The 24,461-nt window shown below is 40.3% G+C and overlaps 2 protein-coding genes across 2 annotated transcripts; one reads left to right on the top strand and one right to left on the bottom strand.

Annotated features, from left to right (window-relative positions):
- Positions 1 to 530: 530 nt before the first annotated feature.
- LRRC10 (leucine rich repeat containing 10) lies at positions 531 to 2,703 on the top strand. Its single transcript, XM_047788529.1, has one exon. The coding sequence runs from the start codon at positions 609 to 611 to the stop codon at positions 1,446 to 1,448; it is 840 nt and encodes a 279-aa protein (XP_047644485.1). The 5' UTR covers positions 531 to 608; the 3' UTR covers positions 1,449 to 2,703.
- A 3,757-nt stretch (positions 2,704 to 6,460) lies between these two features.
- Positions 6,461 to 22,406, bottom strand: CCT2 (chaperonin containing TCP1 subunit 2). Its single transcript, XM_047787182.1, has 16 exons — positions 22,305 to 22,406; positions 21,518 to 21,592; positions 21,341 to 21,406; positions 20,144 to 20,255; positions 19,490 to 19,566; positions 19,258 to 19,370; positions 18,356 to 18,558; positions 16,764 to 16,864; positions 16,440 to 16,567; positions 14,988 to 15,091; positions 11,808 to 11,927; positions 11,336 to 11,464; positions 10,903 to 11,006; positions 10,534 to 10,633; positions 9,576 to 9,717; positions 6,461 to 7,626 (listed from the first exon to the last, which is right to left on the bottom strand). Exons 1-16 carry the CDS (start codon positions 22,305 to 22,307, stop codon positions 7,596 to 7,598), a joined length of 1,608 nt encoding a protein of 535 aa, XP_047643138.1. The 5' UTR covers positions 22,308 to 22,406; the 3' UTR covers positions 6,461 to 7,595.
- Positions 22,407 to 24,461: the final 2,055 nt, after the last annotated feature.

The following is a 24,461-nucleotide window of genomic DNA, read 5'->3' as shown; positions in this document are numbered from 1 at the left end:
TTCAGGATCTGGCGTTGCCATGAGCTGTGGTGTAGGCTGCAGACGTGGCTCAGATCTGGCGTTGCTGTGGCTCTGGCACAGGCTGGCTGCTACAGCTCCGATTTGACCCCTAGCCTGGGAACCTCCATATGCTGCAGGTGCGGCCCTAAAACAGCAAATTAAAAAAAAAAAAAAAAAACACCTAAGTTCTGATTTCATCGTTGAATCAAATAAACTGCTAGGATATTTTTCAAAAAATGTTTACAGTTTTTATCCCTGGTGGGTATGACTATGGGTGCTTCACTTTCTTCTTTCACACCTTTGTGTAATGTCTCAATGTTTTATCATTAGAAAAAGACAGTGAAGCTATTTACAGCTTAAAACAAAAAAACAAAAAATGTAGATAAGAGGATTAGGGCTTAGGTGATTGAAAGCAAGTATGTGAGTCCGACGTGGCTTCCCATATCCTGCCTGTTTGGTCTGTCACCCGACACTCAAGCTGTTATCAGGCATACTTTTCTCTGTTGAAGTGACTGGCTTTTGTCCCACAATCCCTAGGTTATAATGAGAGAGAACATAGGCCTCAGAGCAGAAGCAGCAGCCCTGTGGTTGGTGGCCTGCGGCTTGCCATGGGGAACACCATCAGGGCCCTTGTGGCCTTCATCCCTGCTGACCGCTGCCAGAAATACGTGGTCAGAGACCTCCAGGAGATGCCGCTGGACAAGATGGTGGATCTGAGTGGGAACCAGCTACGCCGCTTTCCCGTGCATGTGTGCTCCTTCCAAGAGCTGGTCAAGCTCTACCTGAGTGACAACCACCTCAACAGCCTGCCTCCGGAGCTGGGACAGCTACAGAATCTACAGATCCTGGCCCTGGATTTCAACAACTTCAAGGTTCTGCCCCAGGTGGTATGTACCTTGAAACAGCTTTGCATCCTCTACCTAGGCAACAACAAACTCTGCGACCTCCCCAGTGAACTGAGCCTGCTCCAGAATCTCCGGACCCTGTGGGTTGAGGCCAATTACCTCACCCAGCTGCCTGATGTGGTCTGTGAACTCAGTCTCCTCAAGACTCTGCATGCTGGCTCCAACGCCCTGCGTCTGCTGCCAGGCCAGCTCCAGCGCCTCCGGGAGCTAAGGACCATCTGGCTCTCAGGCAACCTGCTGACTGACTTCCCCCCTGTGCTGCTTCACATGCCCTTCCTGGAGGTGATCGATGTGGACCAGAACAGCATCCGCTACTTCCCCAGCCTGGCACACCTGTCAAGTCTGAAGCTGGTCATCTATGACCACAATCCTTGCAGGAACGCACCCAAAGTGGCCAAGGGTGTGCGCCGCGTGGGAAGATGGGCAGAGGAGACCCCAGAGCCCGACCCCAGGAAAGCCAGGCGCTATGCATTGGTTAGGGAGGAAAGCCAGGAGGCACAGGTACCTGCCCTGCTTCCTCCATTTCCTCCTACCAACTCCTGAGGAGCTTCAGTTGTAGGTCAATGCCAAGGACCCAACTCCAGCATCCTCTGGAGACCTCTCTGTTAGAATGCAAAGGACTGTACTCTAATCGCCAATGGGAGATAGCATGGAGTCAGATGAAATGCCTAACTCACACTAAAAAGGAAATATTCCTGGCCAACATCTCTTCCAAAGGGAAGTTGCGTGCTCTAGGTAACCTGAGAACTTCCTTGCAAGAAAATCAGCCTCTCCAAGTAGGTATATTAAAACACTGAAGAGCAAGAAGGGCTAGGACGCTCTGGTCTCCTCCAGTCTCCAGAAGTGGCTGGTCATGAGGCTCCTCAGCCCCTCAAATAAGGTATTTGTTATAGAACTCACCTGGTAGTTCAGGTGCCCCGTCTCCAGACCTTTGCAGGATATATTTCCTTACAATGAAAGATCATCAACAGTATGAAAATATTACTAATTCAAGCCACTTAAAAATGACATGTCCACCTAGCCGATCAGTCCCCTTCACAGAAAGACTGTTATTGCAAAGGCTCAAGATGAAGCTTTTCCCCCCTGCAGTTTAGTGGCTACTGAGAAGACACCCCTGCTGGAGAATGCCTCCTGGTGGAGTCCAGCTGCCACTTTAAACCTGACAGTGGTTCATGCTGATTGAGCTCATTTTCCTTAGAAGATGTGACCAAAGGTCTACTCCCAAATGTTTACTGTCACTCTCAATGCTAAAAGTCATCTAGAAAATACAACCTCTTTTTGGTAATGTGGTTTCATTAAAATCAAGCCTAGTTGTAATCCACTGCCTCAGTGTAGACATGTTTATTTTACATTAACGAATTAGAGCTGAAATGAATCCCTTTACACACAGAGAAACTACGTTCCCAGCATCATATTAGGTTAGAAGTTGTAAGTGAAAAATCTGTTCACTTGAAACAAGCATTTGGAATTTGAATTGCATGTTGTGATATACAGTGTCTGGCTTCAGCTTCAGTGTCTCTGCTTTGTTCTGATTTGATTTTTGCAGTTAGAAATTTTTGACGGTCAGTGTATAAACCTAGGTATTAGGGCTGCTATTTCTTTGAATTATGTTAATTATGACCTTTTCTTCTCCCCATGAATACATCAAGTGTAAAGAAACTGCTGTCAGCGTAGTGATCCTTTTTGTTCTTGAACCCTTTCAGCAATCAAGGACACAAAAAAGCATCATCTTAACTAAAACATATTGAATTTAGCCTTTAAAAAATACTTTTGGGGCGTTCCCACTATGGCACAGTGGGTAATGCTCCAGCTTGTCTCTGTGGCGTTGCTGGTTTGATCCCGAGAACGGTGCAGTGGGTTAAAAATTCTGGGCATTGCCACAGCTGTGGGTTGCAACCATGGCTAGCTAGCATCAGAGCCCTGGCCAGGGAACTTCCACATGCCACCGGTGTAGCCGAAAAAGGAAAAAAAAAAAAACATTTTTTTAAAAATAGAAAATAAATAGTTCTAAGAAAAAAAAAAAGTACCTTTGGGAGCTCCCTTGTGGCACAGTGGGTTAAGGATCTGATGTAGTCACTGCAGTGGCTTGGGTCATTGCTGTGGTGGTTCCATCCCTGGCCCAGGAACTTCTACATGGCCACAGGTGAGGCAAAAAAAAAAAAAGATAAATAAAAAGTTCTTTTGCCGTAAAAGCATCTGAGCTCAGTCTGGTTCTAAAATGACCGTGTAGGCAGACTGTTTTCACATTATCCTACCACAAATACTTCTCGCTAAACCAGAGGGAAAAAAAAGTTTCATGGTTTCCCATCTCTTCCTATCACAACATCCCAGGCTGTAGAGTATCTGCAACCTATTGATTAGGCTGCCAAAGTGTCCCTTTAATCATTAAATGTAATATTATCAAATATTTAATTCCTTTTAGTAATGAGTACAGACTTCTATTAGCTAGGATTTAGTCTATTTACTCATTCCTAAAAGACTGCAATTTTACTATACTTGGCAGATACCAAAAATTTTCTGCCAACAAACTGCCTTCTGAGCTCTATCCCGTGGCTCATCCTTAGCAATGGCTATGACTTCTTTTGACACTGTTTTCCCCTTCCTAAGAGGCCCACCTTTTCCAAGGTAATTGCAGTGTCCTACAGATTTATTTTTCTTTTTTGGCCACACCTGCAGCACATGAAAGTTCCCAGGCTAGGGAATCGAATTGGAGCTGCAGCTGCCAGCCTACACCACAGCCACAGCAAAGCAGGATCCAAGCTGCATCTGCAACCTACACCACAACTCACAGCAATGCCAGATCCTTAACCCACTGAGGGAGGCCAAGGATGGAAACTGCATCCTCTGGTTACTAGCTGGGTTCATTACCGCTGAGCTCCAATGGGAACTCCTGAATTTTGGAGATTTTATCATGCACCCAGGCCACAGGACAGAGGGACAGACTGACACTTATGGAGCACAACACTGCTATAGGTCAAGTACTATTCTCAGGGCGGCAAGTTGATTCATACAGTCGTTTTTAATACTTCTGAAAGAGGTGTTTTGTACTGCTCACAATTTAAAAACTAGCTCGGAACCCAAGTTTACCTTTAGAGTTCATACTGTTATCTTCAAATCAAATATGTGCTATGTTAATTCTATGATTTAAAAAAGGTTAAGTCCTCCCTACATTTCTCTTAATATTTTAAAACACTACAGTATGTACAAGGCAGACTTTGTCTTTTTGCCATTTCTTGGGCCGCTCTTGCGGCATATGGAGGTTCCCAGGCTAGGGGTCAAATGGGAGTCATAGCTGCCGGCCTACACAACAGCCACAGCAACAAGGGATCCAAGCCACACCTGCAATCTACACCACAGCTCACAGCAACACCGGATCCTTAACCCACTGAGCAAAGCCAGGGACCGAACCCACAACCTCATAGTTCCTAGTCGGATTTGATAACCACCGAGCCATGATGGGAACTCCAAGGCAGACTTCAGAAAAGGATTTCACACAAAGTATCCTATTGACTTTTTTTTTCCTTCCTTTTTCAGGGCCACACCTGCAGCATATGGGAGTTCCTGGGCTAGGGGTTGAATCAGGGATGTAGCTGCCAGCCCACACCAATAGCCACAGCAATGCCAGATCCAAGCTGCCATCTGTGACCTACACCACAGCTCACAGCGACGCGGGATCCTTAACCCGCTGAGTGAGGCCAGGGATCAAACCCACATCCTCATGGATACTAGTTGGGTTCTTGACCTGCTGAGCCACAATGGCAACTCTGCATCCTACTGACTTATCAGAGTCCTGATGAGAAAATGCATTCACCTCATATTGTTCACAAAGACTTTTAAAAAAGGAACTTAGAATTAAGAGAAAAAATACCAAGTGAAGAAAAAGAATCATGGACTTGGAGAATAGACTTGTGGCTGCCCCAGGGGGAGAGGGAGGGAGTGGGAGGGATTGGGAGCGTGGGGTTATCAGATGCAAACTAATTGCTCTTGGAATGGATTTACAATGAGATCCTGCTGTGTAGCATTAAGAACTATGTCTAGATACTTATAGCACAAGAGAACAAAGGGAGGAAAAAAAATGTATACATGTAAGTGTAACTTGGTCCCCACGCTGTACAGCAGAAAAAAAAAATCATAATAAAAAATAAAAAAAACCCAAGGTAATCCAAGTAATTTTATTTGGCACAAGCAACAGCAGCAGCTGTCACCAGCCATGACGCTGAATGAACAGGGAATGAAGTGCTACCCAAATGCAGTTAAGAGAGCCGAGAGCCATGAAAAGAGAGGCTGCCCAGCGAGCAATACCGTAGGTCTCACATGGATGCAGCCAATTCCAGGGACAAAGAGCAAAAACAGGAAGAAAACACAGATTCCCTCTCCCATATCCTACCAGTGTCTCCTGAGTTAAACCGCAGGAAACCAGTCCACTGGAAGCTGTGAGGCGGTCAGCACAGTTAAGCCCTGTGGCCCCCGAATAGACAAAGAATGGATCCTGACTTGAGAAGAGTAAAAGAATAACCAGCACACTTTTTCGTTTTTCAAAGAAAAACAGAAGGATTTTAAAACCCTAAGCACTTAAGCAATTTCTATGCAGTTAACCATTAACGTACATTCCAAAAATCTCAATTCCTATGGCACGGAAGTCTTGTGAAAATAGAAAATTCACTGGCTTCCATTATCTCATGTACTCCATCCTAAAACTCTTAAAGGAATTAGAAGGGTCTAGGTTGGTATTTTACCTCTGAATCTGAAAATACTTTTAAAATTTGTGAACTCAGGACACCCTAGGCCTATGATGAAAAAATGTTTAAGGGCTTCAACGGTTATGAGTTCAAAGAAGGAAAGAGGCATGGATATACTCTTGGATATAATAAACATCCCTTATTTCCAACTCTTTTTAGGTAAAGTTAGCTTACTAGTGCATCCTTTTTAAGCCTTTTGGAGAAAAATGTGCCCAAATACAGTTAAGGTTAAAAATCCTACTCTAGGAGTTTCCTGGTGGCACAGTGGGTTAAGGACCTGGTATTGTCTCTGCTGTGGTGCAGGTTCAATCCGTGGCCCTGGAACTTTTGCATGCAGCTACCGTGACCAAGATTAAAAAAAAAAAAATCCTACTCCAGACTACCTGGTCCCTCATGATTAATGTTTAAACCCACCCACCTTTTTTTTTTAATCTTTTTAGGGCCCGACCCGCAGTATATACTAGTTCCCAGGCTAAGGATCAAACAGGAGCTGCAGCTGTCGGCCCACACCACAGCCATGCCAGCTCCTTAACCCACAGAGCAAGGTCAGGGATCCTCATGGATACTAGTCAGGTTCTTAACCCACCAAGCCACAATGGGAACTCCTGAACCCACCCATCTCTCCCACTGAAACCTCTTCAGGTTAACCAACCTGGGTTATGTGATAAGGTACTTTAAAAAATTACACAGCAAACAGCACTACTATTAATATCTCAAATAGTGAAAATAGTCTAAGAATCTGTGTAAGAATCTCTTTGATGATCTCAGAAGTTTCTACTTTATGTTGGAGGATATAAACAAGTATAACAAAACCCAAATTTTTCCAGTTTTAATAACTTCTACAAAATAGTATTAAAATGTTGAGGAAAACTTGTGGACAAAAACAAAACAGGTTGGTTTATCAGTGTTTCTTTGAGAACCCTTTCGCTTCTCCATGTGAATACAGTGTCTCTCCCACAATGCTGGCAGACACCCAGTAAAAACTACTGCTGGGTTATCATTTCTTGTGCACTTTGCTATATATACTGACAAGTATTAATAACCTCCAAATGGAAATTTACCTTTAAACCATCAAACTCAGCACATGCTTATACACATTCTAAGATCCATTTGCCAAAAACAGTAATAAAGAAACCTAAAACAATCAACAATGTCTAACCATATCCCCTATAAAAAGTATCAGAGGTGCCTAAAGTAGTTTGCAGCAACCAATATTTAAAATATAACTTTTAGACTTCCCCCTTGGCATGGTGGGTTAAGGGCCCAGCCTGTCACTGAAGCAGCTTGGGTCACTGCTTGTGGCATGGGTTCAACCCTTGGCCTGAAAACTTCCCACATGCCACAGGTGGAGCCCAAAACAAATTTTAAAAATAAATAAAATATAACTTTCACAATTGAATTAACAGAAACTAATTAATTTTTTTCCTATGTAAGAGACAATACTTAGACTACACAAAATTAAAGAGTACTAAAGTAAAGGGCACTTTCACAAAATGGTTAATAAAGGTTATGTATGATTGAAAATCAAAAGATTAATGCATATTTATCACATCTCACTTGGACTTTCATCAGGATAACTTTCATAAATGTATAATGTCAATCATTAAACTTTCAGAACACCACAATGACAATACTATCGTTCACTCCCACTAAGTAGAGTTAAAGACAGGAAACAAACCGCTAAGTCAAGTAAGAACTAAATAATTGTTCCAATTTTTATTTTGATGCACAGTATGAGAAATAAATTCTTAAATCAACTGAATTTTATGGAAAATGAAACAGCAATAAATTAGACCCATGTTAAAACAGGAGGTCAGTTAAATGTTCAAACATAAGGATATAATAGCCACAGATAAACTTCGTTTCTACAGTCTTCTTTCAGGAGGCTGAAGTCTTTCAAACGCACTTTTGCTATGAACTGGTCCAAGAGCTCAACAGTATACGGGAATGCTTAACAGGGGTGGTGATCAGGGACACGTTTCCTACAAGAATGACAAAACACACACTTGGGAAAGAAGCCAACAGTGGAAATGAAATGCATGATTGTAACCAAAGGTCTATATTAAATACAAACACAGCTAGAAATCTAATTTTATTAAAGCCAATTTTTAAACACATAACAAGGCTATTTCTACCTCATAATTAACATCTTTTAATTATTGTATTAGTAAGAGGAGAAGACAAAATCTGTGGAATGTGAAGGCCTGCAAGGTATTCAGTTCTCGATTTCTCATCCAAACAACGTATTTGTCAAATACGTATTCTCCAGAAATTGGTTAACTCATGTTTTTAAACTAACATATACTAGGGAATTTTTACTAAATTAGTCAAAGATGGTTCTCTCAGTCAGAAGTTGTAAAATGACAAGACTTTGGGGCTTCTAAATGAAAATACCTAGATTAATAGTCTAAATGAACAAAAACAAGCACTAACAGATAACCTAATCTGGTGATGGAATTGGGCCATTCTCTTGGGTATGCCAATAGTACCTCTCATATATCTTTGATATAAAACTTTTTTCTCTGGTGACCACATAGTCAATCTCTCAAGAAGGAGGCATGCTAAGTAGGGGTAGTAGCAAATTTTCTTTTTTTTTTTTTTTTTTGCTTAATGCCTAAGGAAGCATAGCTTCTAGAGAAAAGCACAGCAATTAAGAGAAGCAGAAAAACCATAAAAACAGATCCACAGAGTACAGCACGCTGGGATCATATAGAAAGAGATAAAAAACCTTCCAATCTTGGTAGCTTAAATCTTGGTATGACCAAAGGATGTCAATTTATCAAGCAGCTGTCACAGAGCACTGATCTGAAAAATTAATCCCCTAGAAATTAATCATGAGTATGAAGATGGCCAGAGTCCAGTGCATTTGGGAAGGCTGAGTTGAACAAAATTAGTTTCTTTACTGCAAATTACTCAGAATTTCTAATACATTTAAGACACAACTTTGAAAATGAAATGAGATCAAATAAGGTACTACTGTGTATCTTTTTTCCCCTCTTTACAGCTGCACCTGTGGCATATAGAAGTTCCCCAAGCCAGGAGTTCCCGTTGTGGCGCAGTGGTTACGAATCCGACTAGGAACCATGAGGTTTCGGGTTCAATCCTTGACCTTGCTCAGTGGGTTAAGGATCCGGTGTTGCTGTGACCTGCGGTGTAGGTCGAAGAGGCGGCTCGGGTGCCACGTTGCTGTGGCTCTGACATGGTCCGGCGGCTACAGCTCCGATTAGACCCCTAGCCTGGGAACCTCCACATGCAGCGGGTGCAGCCCTAGAAAAGGCAAAAAAAAAAAAAAATTGGAGTTCCCGACGTGGCCCAGTGGTTAACGAATCCAACTAGGAACCATGAGGTTGCCGGTTCGATTCCTGGCCTTGCTCAGTGGGTTAAGGATCCGGTGTTGCCGTGAGCTGTGGTGTAGGTCGCAGGCACAGCTCAGATCTTGCGTTGCTGTGGCTGTGGTGTAGGCCAGTGGCTACAGCTCTGATTGGACCCCTAGCCTGGGAACCTCCATATGCCGTGGTAAGCGGCCCTAGAAAAGGCAGAAAAACAAACAAAAAGAATACATACATGGAAAAGGGTACCTAGAACAGAAAATGACTACAGCCAACTTGTCCCGGTAAAGATATCAGCTGTTACTACTACACTCCCTACCCACCCCAAGCTCTCTGGTTTTTGACTTTCCCCAGGATGGCTCTTTATCTACCCTTTCAATGGAGGACTACTCTGTTGTTAACCACATTCTTCTCCCCATCTAAGTTTCTTCTGGCTCTAAACTAAGAGCTGTGATTACCTATTTTAAATTTAAATAACTTGCAAAATGCTGTTATCTAGACAAATAGCTCCACTTTCTTTCAATTACAATTATTACATATATACAGCTTATTTTTTACTTCTATGTTAATTCTAAAAAATGTTTTTTAAAGTGTTACAATACCGTGGTGCTGCTTTGATAATGTTGTCCACACGTAGAATCACTTCTGCTGCTTCAGCTGCACTTAAAAGAACTTGTCGTTTCACTTGGAAACTTTCTGTTATACCCAGTACTGCCATATCTCCAATGGTACCTTCCTTCATATCTGAAAAGTATTTACTAAATAAACAACTATAGTCTTAACAACTAAAGTATCAACATACCAAATGACATAATAAAATTAATTCTCACTCATAAAAAATTAAATTACAACCATTTATTCAATTTAGTTATTGAGAGCACTCTCAACAGCCAACCACTCAAGGAAAGCGTTTTAGAAAATGTCATCTGTATTAATGGAGGGCAACTATATCAAATAATGGAAAATTTATATACAACACTGTATTATCCACCTTTATCCAACTATAAATAAAACTGAAGAAAATCTGCTCATCATTGATTACACCATGGATTCTTAAGAACTGGAAAAGAATTTATGTCATCTACTTTTCTTCTTGTTAGAGTCCTCCTTCATCTTCTGGCAGATTATCTTGTCCAGTGACAGGATTATCAACTCTCTAAGAATTCCTTCAATGTCTAGACAGTATTTTGGGAAACTCTCCAATGAGTTAAATCTGTTTTTTGGCCATGTTCATGTATGCATCACTCAAGAATGTCTCAGAATAAGTTTACTGTGAGATTAAGAGTTAACAGTGATTATAAAACATACGGTTAAGTTTAGTTACTTCAGAATATAAAAACTCTTTTATGTATTTAAATCTTACAGTCATTACATAATAAACTATTTACAAATCTCCTAACTAGTTTTATACCCCCTAAAGAATAATTAAGTTTTAACAGTACTGAAACTACAAAGTTAAAAAACTTTCCTAGGATGTTTAACAGTTATAAAGGCAAGGGCCACGAGAATATTTTATAGATTATTATTAACAACTATTACAAGGTTCCAATTACTTCTTACCCAGTCCAGCAGTTGTATTGCCTTCACTATGGGCAGCTCGGAGCTGTGCAACCAGATCTGCACTATCATAGCCTGCATTGTCAGCTATGATAGTTGGCAACTATGAAGTGAAAAAGACATGGTAACTACTCCACTAAAAGAAAATTAACTTACAAACCAGAAGAAAAGCTTTTTAAAATTACACATTTAGAAACAATGTAAATCTGCTTCCTTTTAATTATTGCTCATAAAGAAAACTCCGAAATCAGATTTAAGTAGCGTGAAACAATTTTCCTTAAAGCCAAGAAAGTAAACATTTTCTGTCCAAGATAGAAAAGCCAACAAAACCTATAAAATTTAAGTTCAGGTCTCTCTTTTTCATTAACTTACCATTCTCAGGGCTTTAGCATAAGACTCCATTGCAACAGCTTCTTTGCCTGGTGTTCTATTGGCAAGCTGTGTCACAGCATGAGCCATGAGCATCTCAGAACAGCCTATGGATTAAAGTTCCAACAACACATCATTTTGCTTAGTTGTCTCCAAAACACTAAATTACTGACTTCCCTTCAGATACATTAACCATTTGAAAATTAAGTGCAAAGGCAATGTAAAGTTTCTATAAGAACTATTAAAGCCAAAAGCCATTACTACATTTTAAAAAATACAATATGCTTAACATTTTTCTTTTTTTGAGTTGACCACGCCTGGAGCATGTGAAAGGGCCAGGGAATGAACCAGAGCTGTAGCAGTGACAGCACCTCATAGTTAAGCTACAGGCCACCAGGGAAGTCAAAAATATGCTCAGTATTTTTCAAATGCTTACCTCCTCCATAAACTGTTCTAGAATCTTTCACAGTTTGGGCAAGAACACAAAGAGCATCATGCAAAGATCTTTCTGCTTCATCTAAAATCTGTTGAGTGGCACCACGTAAAACAATGGTGCAAGCCTCACCTAAGGTAAAAAAAAAACACATTTTTATGTCACAGTGAACATTTAGTTATGAAACATAAAATTTGCCTTCTACTATCTATGTAGATTAATTATATTATTTGGTTTTTAAAACTGACATGTCTTCCACTATTACATATTCTTTGCTAACAATCCATATTCCTGTAAGTTTTAAGTTATCTAAAACAATTATGTTGAATATATACTGTTCACAAAGATAAGGTTACCATGAGGCTGCCCTCAAGAGACTGAAATTAACACAAACCATGTTTTGTATATTCCAGTAACTACAATAACTTTCTTTCACTTCGGCAGAGCCCAAACCAGGATCTACATAATCACTCACCGAGGGCTACCCCAGAGAAGTGAATGAGTTTGTCTTCTCCAATCATAACTTCCTCAATAAGTTTGCAACTTCCAAGCTTCACTAGCTCTGGGTGATCAAAGGTAGATGCAATTTCACCACCTATGAACATAAATACACATTAATTAAACGCACAACAGGTTCAACATCTGTTTTCTAACAAGCAGCAATTAACAGAAAACAAAATATTTAAGTTGACTGCTTACTATATGCCAAGCACTCTCTGAAGCACTTTAGACAAAATGACTCATCTTCCGCAACAACCTTAATAAGATAGGTTTAATTTATTATCCCATTTAGAAATGGGAAAATTGAAGTTGGAAGACATTTAGTTTCTCATCCGAGGTTATGTATTTCAGACAAATACCAAGCTGAAATTCAAATACAAGCAGTCTAGCTTCACACCTCTATGTATACACTGATAGTATATGTATATACCATCTTTTTTTTTTTGTCTTTTTGCCTTTTATTGAGCCGCTCCTGTGGCATATGGAGGTTCCCAGGCTAGGGGTCTAATCGGAGCTGTAGCCACCAGCCTACGCAACAGCCACAACAACACGGGATCTGTGCCTCGTCTGAGACCCACACCATAGCTCACGACAACACTGGATCCTTAACTCACTGAGCAAGGCCAGGGATCAAATCTGCAACCTCATGGTTCCCAGTCAGGTTTGTTAACCACTGTGCCATGACAGGAACTCCTGTATATACCATCTTAACTGAGACAATACTTACCTTTAAGCCTAAACTTATATTCAGATTTTCTTTTTTCAAAGTATACTACAAAGCTTTACTAATTAATTAAAACAGTAGGCACTGGGATAAAGACAAACATACAGACCAATGGAACACAGAATATACCCCTGAATATACAGTCAATTGATTTTTGACAAGAGTGCCAAGAATATACAGTGGGTAAAGCATACTCTCTTTAACAAGTGGTACTGGGTATTATATATTTTTTTAATGATTTTTATTTTTTCCATTATAGTTGGTTTACAGTGTTCTGTCAATTTCTACTGTACAGCAAAGTGACCCTGTCATACATATATACATATATTTTTCTCACATTATCCTCCATCATGTTCCAACACAAGTGACTAGATATAGTTTCCTGTGCTATACAGAAGGATCTCACTGCTTAATCTACTCCAAATGCAGTAGTTTGCATCTATTAACCCAACTCCCAGTCCATCCCACTCCTGCCCCCACCACTAGATTTTCTGAATCCAGTCTATAAGATCAGTATTATGATCCAATATCCCAAAACAAAACTTGAACATATTTGACTAGTCTTATTATGTCAGCAGATATACTGACATTAGGAACTGCTTAAAATAGTGAGCAATTGTTATCTGCTAATTATCAAAATAACTGCAATGTCAGATTGCTGCTGTAAGGCCTAGAAAAAGGGAAATGTATATTGAGGATTATCCCAGAACAAACTTAATGAGGAGTCAAAAAAGAAATTCCTTTTACTCCTTGGGTCTTACTTCTATTCCTATTTCCCTTCCATCTTCCATTCTATAAACATTTCCCTTCCTGGTTCTTACTTAAGCAGAAGTTAGGTTTTCATTTTAAGACTCCTTTCCCTATCTCATTACTCTTTTAATAGAGTCAGTTCCTCCATCATCATCAACATCTTTTCCTACTCCTTACTGATAAACCTGCTGAGTAATACTTTATTTCTATTTTATAATTCATTTATAAAAAAGAGGCTGGTCTTTCCAACTCTATTTTGTTGGCAGATTCCTGAGACTGTTTTGTGTTCTGGGCATGAGACACAAGAGATGTTCGGGACATTATATCCCCAAAATGAGGGCCAATGTGGCTTATGAGAATTCTCGCTTATCCTACGCTCGCTCACTCACCTGTTTACAAAATATTTTTAAACATCTGCAGGAACCAATTTCACAAATCTTAACAACAGATGAGTTACTTAAGGATGGGAGCCACCATGGAATCAACTTCGCAGCCATATAGTTGGTGTGCTGGGTGCAGTACATTTTCTTTTGCATGCATGTGGCAATTTCATGCTATCAAGTCCTTATGATATTAACTTATCTCAAGCATGTGCTCTTATTCACAATTATTTTATGTTTTTAATTTTGTTGCATTAAGGGAAGAATTAAATAAATGTGAGCATCATAAGTTTTATCAACTTAAGCATCAAGTATGCAAAACCTTTAAAGTGGGTAAACCCATTTCCAAGAAATTAATGAAAGGAAAATGTCTCTTTTTAGGTCAGACCACCATGCTTCTCAAATTAATAAAAATAGCTTAAGAAGTTGAGATGAGACCAATCCTATAATATACATTAACATACATTAATTTCTTCTAATACACACTGCAGTTCCAAACTTAATCTGATGTTCCACATGGCGTTACACCTCAAGCCTCACTCTCAATTCTCACTGCCAGATGGCAAACCAACTTTCCAACCTATTCATTCATTTTCAAGGGCCTGTATAAAGAGTGTTACACTTAGTTTTCAAGGGTTACTAAAACCGCATCACTTTGGCAACCAAAAGTGAACAATTGCACTCTATATCATTTTGATGCAGACATCTGTAAACACCCTTGCTGGTCCACACCGGGATTATAAAATGCTTACCTCTACTGAAGGGTACTTTTCATCATATGCTGCAGGATTGTCTCACACTTATTTCAACATTTATTACTTCCATACATTTTTAAAAAATTAACAAAAGCAACATTTAAGTACTTGACCCACTGTCTGGCGTACAGTTAAATGCTAAATAACGAAGCTATTCTTACTGTACTACCACACAGGGCACAAAGCATTCAACTACTCAGTACCAGAATTACATGAATAAATTAAGTAGGACTTAAGACTCCTTTTTTTTAGTTTATTTAGACTACATTTAGAACAGTGGTCTTGTAGGTTTGTGAAAAAAGATCGATCTTTAAAATACCACAACCACCACCAAAAAACCTACACCTATGGCAAAGCTGGCATATAATTTGGTATATTAACAATAATGTAACTAAAGATATCAAAAAATTTAAGATTTCAGAATAACTATTTAGATTCCATGCCCTTTAAAGGGATTTCTTTGTACTCTTGGTAATGAGTCACACAGACATTCAATAAATCCAAAAGTGATTACTAAGTTAGAAAGTAGTAACTTCTTCCCATACCTGTGACAAGAGCAAGGCGTTCCACACCTGCAAAATCTGCGTGCTCAATAGCCATAACACCAGCAGCACCAAAGAGCTGTTCAGGATAATTATAAATTAACTGCCTATAAACAAAATATGAAAAAAATTATTCAAAATTTTTACTTCACAAAATAAACACACTGGAGAAAAAACATGAAAACATTTTCCTTTGATTACCAGTAATCAAAGAAATGCAAATTAGAACAAGATACCATTTCTAACCTCTATAATTATTTATAAATTAGTGTATCCACAGTAGTACTGAAATGGGTATTATTTTCTATATTGCTATTGACAGTATAAACTGAACCCACAATTCTGAAAAGCAATTCAAAAGTAATGCATCAAAATCCATACCAATGTTTATACACCTTAATTCCACTCATGAGGAAGGTACAGCAAGAAAATTCCAACATTAAAAAATTTAATGAAGATATGTTTTAACAATTTCTACATAGAAAAGCAAAACTTTCCAGGAGTTCCCATTGTGGCGCAGTGGTTAACGAATCCAACTAGGAACCATGAGGTTGCGGGTTCGATCCCTGCCCTTGCTCAAGTGGGTTGACGATCCAGCGTTGCCGTGAGCTGTGGTGTAGGTTGCAGACGCGGCTCGGATCCCACGTTGCTGTGGCTCTGGCATAGGCCGGCGGCTACAGCTCCGATTCGACCCCTAGCCTGGGAACCTCCATATGCCGCTGGAGCAGCCCAAGAAATAGCAAAAAAAAGACAAAAAAACCCCCAAAAAACAAAAAAAACAAAAAAACTTTCCAAAGTCCTCAATGTCTACTAGGAGAGTTTATAAATCACAATTTGCCAAACCCTGCAATTTTAGGTTGTATATACACACACACACACAGAGTTAGGTAAAAAAAGCAAATTACAAAAGTTTATAGCATATGATCACAACTAGGTGAAGAACCGAAACTAGAAGACTATACACATAAAAGCCGACTTAATAAAATAAAAAATTCTGAGAGAACCCTGTTTCTTCTTTATACTTTCTTATTTCCCCATATGAGCACATGTTACTTCTATAATAGGGGCAAAAAGGACATCTGTTTAAACAGTTTGTAAGCTTTTCACTTCTCCATTGTTTTATTCCTAAGCTATCATTAGCTTTTTGCTACTTCAAACTCCCATCATTTAATGGTGAATTAAATCCCTCTTCCAAGTATTATAACCAAAACTAATAACACAACTGCCAAATCAGAAAACTTTTGTCACTGTTGACACAAAGTTTATTAGCAAAGTATATTAACATAAAATTTCACTAAAATCACTGTAATGCAAATGCCTTGCTGTACAATTATATTTGGAGAAAAACAACACTTTCTAAATAACAACTAAATTCAATAGGAAAGTATTTCCCTAAATCATTGCAGAATAAAATCCTTTTTTGATTACAAACATTGTTAGCATGAGCACACAGACCTGTTAATAAAGCAGTTTATCCCATGCTTAAGAATACGTTCAACTTTCTCCTTCATTTTTTCCTTTTCTGCATGTTCTATTTCTGCAACCTTTGCTGTAGAATCAACTCTCACCCTGGAACCAAATATCTAAGACAAAGGATAAAAAAGCAGCATCATTTTCATTACTTGTAAGTTTCATGGCATATTTAAACTCTTAAGTGTAAAACACACCCCAAACTATGTGTACATAGTCATATACATTCTTTCTTTTTTAGTGCAACTGATTCCCCCCTGAATTTTTAGCAGCTAGCAATTCGAATTCCTAGAAATGTAGTTAACATACCTTTATTTTGTCTGTATCCATACCAGTATTTGCAATAAGAATTTTAGCATTTTCAATTCGCTTTGGTTGATTTACTCCAATTTTTTTATCCAACAGAAAGCCTACAATATAAGGACAGCATTGTATTAAATACTTTAAGACTGTCTTTAGTAAGTCTTTTAAGGTTATTTGCTCAAGTTACTCTATCATTTTAGGGCGGCACATGGAGGTTCTAAGGCTAAGGGTAGAATTTGAAATGTACCCGCTGGCCTATGCCACAACAACACTGACCAGGTCTGCAATCTACACAGCTCATGGCACTGCTGGATCTTTAACCCACTGAGCAAGGTCAGTGATCGAACCTGTGTCCTTTGCCTAGCAACTATACTTGAATAAAAATTAGTTTTTAAAAAAAAGAGTAAATGGAGCACTTTTGAATATGTCTCATAATATGCAGGTGTGTAGGTTGCAATGTAAAGCTATTAAGTCCACTTTCTTTAGCTTAAAACCAACACACAAGAAACAAGCTGTGAAGATTCAGATGCACAGTATTGCTAGAGATTACTGAACTTTTTAAAGAACTGAGGGTGGTGATGATGAAAGGCCATGAACAGCAGACAAACTTGGCCCGAACCATGCTGTTTACCAGAAATGTATGCAGCCTTAAAACAAACTATTCAGCCTTACCTACTCATCTATAAACAGGACTATCACCAGCAGCAGAGATGCAAGTTACCAGCCTAGGGTTCTGCTAATTTGGAACTATCAAACAAACTGGGTACGCCTATCCCTCCAAGTTTCTTTCAGATGCATATGTAACTTTTACCTTATTAAATCATTATAAACTTGGGTTCACTGCTCTATTCGGCTCAACTTAATTCTCACTGGATGTTGACATGAGAAAGAAAAGCGATTTTAAGTAAAATTCCCATTAGAATGCATGACATGGGGCAGGTGTGCAAGAATGGTACTCCCGTGAAAGAGACACAACATGCAACAAAACCCAACTCCAAATCACTGATAAAGCCGAAACTGTAAAGTACAACTTATTCCTTTTTCCTTCTCTACAGAAGAAAATGCCTATACTGTCTACAGACTGTTTTGTGAAGTAAACACACAAAAGATGCTTTGAAAAATTCATACACTATTGTTAAGGAAACAGCAGTTGCTAAGAATCATTTACCGCTCTTCAACAACACCAGAAACTATATCCTCAACACCCGCCAACTAAACAGTATGATTTACCCAGACCCTTCCTGGAGAACACACATAGTGCTGAAAAAGGTGCCATTTGAAAATAACTGACATCTAGTAAGAGAAAACTACAACTTCACTTTATTAGAGACTGTACCTTAACTCATGGTATAAAGTAAAACCTAGAGATTATCAAAGAAATACTGAGGTAGAATGAGAAGATGAAGTAGCATGTTGTTAATGTAACAAATGGATTAAGAAGACAAAAATGGTTGATTGCAGTATGATTTGTGTCCTAAAAGACAAGTTTTCTGGCTTTGTAAAGTACCATTCGCCCTGATTAACTAAAAGAGGATTCTGTCAGTACTTCACTTTCAACATGTGATTAACACTTCTTTGAGTATATTCAACATACATACCTTCATCTAAATAGGAATCTGCCAGACTTCCTCCGAGCTTCTTGATGACATGAATTGCCTCCAGATTACCAGAGCCTTTCAGTCTGAGAACAGCTTCTACAGCTAACTTAGTGAAGTGGTCTTTGTGGTGAGTAAGAAGTTTTGAGGATAATGTTGTTCCTGCAATGTTCATTAAATCTTGACGGAATTTAACTTCATCAGAACTGCAAAAACAAACAAACAACCCCCCTCAGGCCTATTCTTAAAATGCTTCTCCAAAGTTAACAACTGTTTTGTTTTTCAAAATGTATTCGGACACGTGTCTGTCAATATACTTTCAGCACACAAAAAATTCAAGAACATAAGAGGATTATACAGCTAGTGGAACTGTAAATTAATAAATTTTTTTCTGGAGGATTACTTGTAAATAACTATGCCTTTAAATACATACATACCTTTGGACCCAGAAATTGTATATTCTTTAAAAAATAGTAAGTTCATAACATTAAAAGCTAAAAATTATCAAAATACAAATCTCCAATTACAGAAAGGTAAATTACAGCAAAGTACACCATCAAATGCATACTTCTACTGAAATACTACAGAGATACTGACACCCAGAAATACGCTTGTTATTCAACTAAGTTAAAGAGGCTAAGAAAACCCTCTAGATGAGGATACTATTTATTTTCCTTATTGTGATTATATACGCAAAAAAACTGGAAATCCAAACTTTAACTTTAGTAGTGACTACCTCTGGGTAGTCACTCTGGGGGTAGTATGGGTTTTTTGGTTATTAAGGCAGATTAAGAAACAGGATCATGTTGGTATATGCTTTTCACTGTTCCCTAGACTTCCTGCCTTGAGAAAATTTTGAAAAGAACAGTAAATGTTTGAAACAATAGTTATTTTGGTGTACCAACCCATGGTCAACTGCAGAATTCAACAGAGCCTGTCTTGCTGCCTTCGTGGCTTCTCTCCAACCAGCAATAATGGTCTGTGGATGAATCTTTTTTGCAATTAAAGATTCTGCTTCCTGTTAATAAACAGTGGAAAAGGTGAATCAACAGTAAATTTGTGGGAAAAGACTTCCGATACTCAAAACCATAGTAATTAAAAACCCCAGTAAGACTGAAGTTGCTCATTTAGTCTTACCCTTAGTAATTCAGCTGCAAGAACAGTAACAGAGGTAGTGCCATCGCCGACTTCATCATCTTGAACCCTTGACATGTCTAGGGAAAAAAAAAATGCTAGTTATACAATTTTTAAATTGTATCTCAGTAGCTTACCTAATTCTCCAAACAACCCATTACCAATCTAAATCTCACCTAAATTTCCTCACCTGAAAAATTCTTTGGAACTTTTCAGTCTGAAATTCAATAATTTTACCATCAGTAAGTACATGGCACTCCAGAGACTTGTATTTTAATAATGATAATAATCAATTAAAGATCAAACATGACTTAATAAAAAAGTCAAAATAGCCTATTTAAAATTGTTTCAGAAGCTCCCCATCTTGGCTCAGTGGAAACGAATCTGACTAGGAACCATGAGGTTGCGGGTTCAATCCCTGGCCTTGCTCAGTGGGTTAAGGATCTGGCCTTGCCATGAGCTGTGGTGGAGGTCACAGACACAGCTTGGATCTGGCATTTCTATGGCTCCGGCACAGGCTGGTGGCTACAGTACCAATTTGACCCCTAGCCTGGGAACCAATATGCCATGGGTGCAGCCCTGAAAAGCGTAAAATAACTAAATAAAAATGAAAATAAAATTGCTTCAAAATGTTAATTAACAAAACATCAGACTCACCAACTAAAACTTTAGCAGCTGGATTGTCCACACCAATGTTTTTCAGAATAGTTGCACCATCATTGGTTACCATAAGAGAAGCATCTCGTCCACTGCTTAATAGAATTTTATCCTAAAAGGAACATATTTGGTTTAAGTTAATATAGAAGCACATCTGGAATTCCCTGATGGCACAATGGATTAAGGATCCAGCATCATCACTGATGTGGCAACGGTTCGATCCCCAGCCTGGGAACTTCTGCTTGCCTTGGTTGCAACCCCCTCCAAAAAAGATACGAACACATATGGAAGAACGAATAGGTCAATCCATACTCTCATACATTGCTAATGGGTAAATACTCTGGATGGTTATTTGGCAGCATCCATTCAAATTTTTCATTGCATACATCCCCAAAATCAAAACCTGGCGTCTATCCCTAATACTAGAAGAACAGAACCTGGAGTTCCCACTGTGGCTCGGCAGTAACAAACCTGACTAGTATCCATGAGGACTTGGGTTCAATCCCTGTCCTCATTCAGCGGTTAAGGATCCAGCAGTGCCATGAGCTGTGGTATAGGTCGCAGATGAGGCTCGGATCCCATGTTGCTATGGCTGTGGGGTAGGCTGGCAGTTACAGCTCTGATTTGACCCCTAGCCTGGGAACCTACATATGCTGTGGGTTCAGCCCTTAAAAACAAGAGAAGAGAGAGCTATGAACAAGGCTGTTTCTACAATGTAATAGCGAAGGCAACAGATGCAAACTGTTTCTCACAACAAAGTAATAAATACAAACCATAAAATGAGCAACATGCAGAATACTATTTGGCAAAGAGGACGGGTACATTTACACCGAAAGGAATTTAAAAAAACCAAGTTACAGAAAAAGTACATACAAATATTACCTGTGAAGAGATAAAACAACGTTCTGTTACAATGACAATACATAAAAAACACCTAACACATAAGATACCCTTACCTCTACATAAGAACAAAGGCATTGATTATGTTTATGTCCAAAAGGTAACAGGGGGTGTCACTGGGGAGGGGAGTGGCATTTGAGATGAAAAGACTTTAGTCACTGATATTTAGTAAGGAAAATACACACAAGTCTTAATGTATAATCAACAATTAAATATTTAAAAGCGTCTTCAAAAAGCATGCTATTACATTTCTACAAAAAGTTCTGAAACAGTATTTAAAATCCCTATTTTTCTTACCATGCCCTTGGGTCCCAACGTGCTCTTTACCAAGTCTCCAATAGCGATGGCACCAATAAAAGAGGACTGGAATAAAGATTAAAGAGATGATCAATTGTGAAAAAACAAACAAAAAAAACAAAAAACGAACATCCCCCTCCACTATTGTATCTTTTACAGAATAAGAACGAGGCTTACCAGACGAGCTGTCTCTGCTCTCTCTTCATCAGCCCCAGCCTTGAAGATATTAACAGGTGCCAGGGAAAGGGACGCCTAAAAGGGACAAACAAGAATCAGTCTAAGTACCAGTACTCCTTAACACATATACTTGGATACCTTCCACTAGACTTACAAGTTGCTATCTAAGAGAAAATCAGTTTGCAGAATAGCGTACTTTTTTAAACAAATGAAGCTCTTCATCACCGGGGCGGTATTTAAAGCGGAGGGAGGGACTACAGTGACACTGCTGTTTAGAACCACAAATGCTCCAAAAATAAAAATTCTACGTCAGAGAGATTATCGGTGTACAGCAAGTTCAAAGATGATTTTAAAAATGAAGTGGCCGGGGTTGTAGCCCACTCGCGCGACGACCGCCAGGCGGACGAGGGAACACAGCGGCCCCGCTTCCAGCTTCGCCCTCCGGCCGCTCCAGGCTCCGCCCCGAGGGGGAGGGCGGGGTCCGCCTCGCCGACCCGCCCGGTGCACTAGAAATTTCTCTGCTTGGGGTGAAACGCGGCCCTTGGGGTTTGAGACTGCGGAGAGGCCGACTCCGAATAAGACGCTGGCCTTAAGGCCCACTCCTCCCTCGGGCCCGCACCGAGGGCCTCACACGCCGGCCCGGCGCAGGCCACACGCCGCGGCCTGCGCCATGTGCTGCGGGCCCGGGGGACAGACTCAGGGAGCCCGCGTCGTTGGGAACACAGAGATGGGCAGAGGGCGGCGCGGCACGGGGGGCCTTGGGCAGGGGCTGCGGGGCCAGACTCACCATGGTTCCGAGGAGTTCGGCACACACGCGCACCCCTCACAGCTCGCGATCCGGTCCAGAGGGAAAAGAGGCCGGAAGTGACGCCACACGCTCTCCCGCAGGGGGCGGAGCCCGGGCCGGCGCGCGGCTCCTTATGGGCGCCACCCTGGGGGGAAGGGAAGGGGCAGCATTTCGAAGGGAGCCCCGCGCGGGTCGGAAACGCTGCCAGTCAAGCTCGAGGGGCGGGACCTTGGCTGCCCTCTGCCCCTTGCGGAGCCACCTGCTCAGGACTAGGAAAGGGAGGGTGTGACGTTTTGCTTGGGAACTAGCGGTTTGGAAGCAGAACGCCCCAAGATGGAAGAGACGCCTCGCCGCCCCTGGGGGTTGCCATAACAACGGAGATTTCTCTTGCAAGTTTTAATTTTTTTTTCTTTTTAGGGCCGCGCTGAGGCATATGGAAGTTCCCAGGCTAGGGGTCTAATCGGAGCTATAGCTGCCGGCCTACACCGCAGCCACAGCAACGCGGGATCTGAGTGGAGTCTGCGGCCTACACCACAACTCACGGCAAAACTGGATTCTTAACCTACTGAGTGAGGCAGGAGATCGAACCTGCGTCCTCATGGATGCTAGTCGGATTCTTTACCGCTGAGCCACCATGGGAACGCGGAGGGTTTTTTTCTTAAATTTAACCTTAAAAAATTTTTGCCTTGAGGTGCTACATATACACAATTTAAAGTGTTATAATATTTTACTGCTAGTTTAATTTTGAGCATTATTTATTAATACAGAGGAACACTGAGATTTCTTTTTTGTTTGCTTCTGTTTTTTGTCTTTTTAGGGCCTCACTGGAGATATATGGAAGTTTCCAGGTCAGGGATTGAATCACAACTGTAGCCACTGGCCTACACAGCAGCCACAGCAATGCCAGATCCTTAACCCACTGAGTGAGGCCAGGGATGGAAACCGCATCCTCATGGATACTAGTCAGGTTCATTACCACTGAGCCCCAACAGGAACTCCAAGAATTGCATTTCTTTTATTGAATTTTAGAACACTTTTTAATTGGACTGACCAGGACAAGGTCTTGTGAGCTCTGACAGAGACATTTACTTTGTCTTTGCCCTGCTTGCTCATTTTTAGGAGGGCTCACCACCACCACCACCACCACCACCACCACCACCGCTCACAGTTGTAGGGATGACTAACATCCTCTTAAGCTGTGGTAGAGAGCAAGATCAATCGTAAATATTTCTGTTTATTAAGAAGTGTTCTATTTTCCTTAAGTTGACTCTCTAGGATGTTCAAAGTAGAATATTTGTGCTTAAAAAAAAAAAATCTATTTAGGAGTTCCCTCTGTGGCTCAGTAGTTAACAGACCCGACTAGGATCCGTGAGGATGTGGGTTCGATCCCTGGCCTCACTCAGTGGGTTAACGATCTGTCATTGCTGTGAGCTTTGGTGTAGGCCAGCAGCTGTAGCTCCGATTTGACCCCTCGCTTGGGAACTTCCATATGCCAAGGGTGCCACCCTAAAAAGCCCCCCCCCAAAAAAAAACTATTCACCTAGGGAGCACTTGGATTTTGGCAATTATTAACAGTAATAGATTTTTCAATTATTGTTTCTACCCTTCAGATAAAATTCTAAAAAGGTTAATTTACTCCAGGAGTTGAAAAACCATGGGGAGCCAAATCCAACTCACCACCTGATTTTGTATGGCCAGAGAGTTAAAAATGATTTTCAGGAGTTCCCGTCCTGGCTCAGTGGTTAACGAATCTGACTAGGAACCATGGGGTTGCGGGTTTGATCCCTGGCCTTGCTCAATGGGTTGATGATCTGGCATCGTGAGCTGTGGTGTAGGTTGCGGACGCGGCTCGGATCCCACGTTGCTGTGGCTCTGGCCTTAGGCCGGTGGCTACAGCTCTGATTCAACTCCTAGCCTGGGAACCTCCATACGCTGTGGGAGCGGCTCAAGAAACGGCAAAAAGACAAAAAAAAAAAAAGATTTTCACATTTTGATCGAAAACAAAAACTTTTGTGATACATTAAAAATTACATGAAATTTATTTATAATGATTTTTATTTTTTCCATTATAGCTCGTTTACAGTGTTCTGTCAATTTTCTATTGTACAGCAAGGTGACTCAGTTTATTTATTTTTGCTTTTTTTTTCTTTTTGCCTT

This window comes from Phacochoerus africanus, chromosome 7, assembly GCF_016906955.1.
Source record: "Phacochoerus africanus isolate WHEZ1 chromosome 7, ROS_Pafr_v1, whole genome shotgun sequence".
NCBI lineage: Eukaryota > Metazoa > Chordata > Mammalia > Artiodactyla > Suidae > Phacochoerus > Phacochoerus africanus.
Note: the sequence above shows the minus strand (reverse complement) of the source record. Positions and strands in the feature narration are given on the sequence as shown.

Bases quoted from the DNA above. Each gene is read 5' to 3' on its own strand.
- LRRC10 (XM_047788529.1), top strand. From the start codon at position 609: ATGGGGAACACCATCAGGGCCCTTGTGGCCTTCATCCCTGCTGACCGC.
- CCT2 (XM_047787182.1), bottom strand. The intron at 16,865-18,355 runs GTATGTATGTTG...CTTATATTGTAG, and splicing joins AGATTCCTATTTAGATGAAG to GCTTTCTGTTGGATAAAAAA. The intron at 11,007-11,335 runs GTAAGCATTTGA...TTTAATCCATAG, and splicing joins TAGAACAGTTTATGGAGGAG to GCTGTTCTGAGATGCTCATG.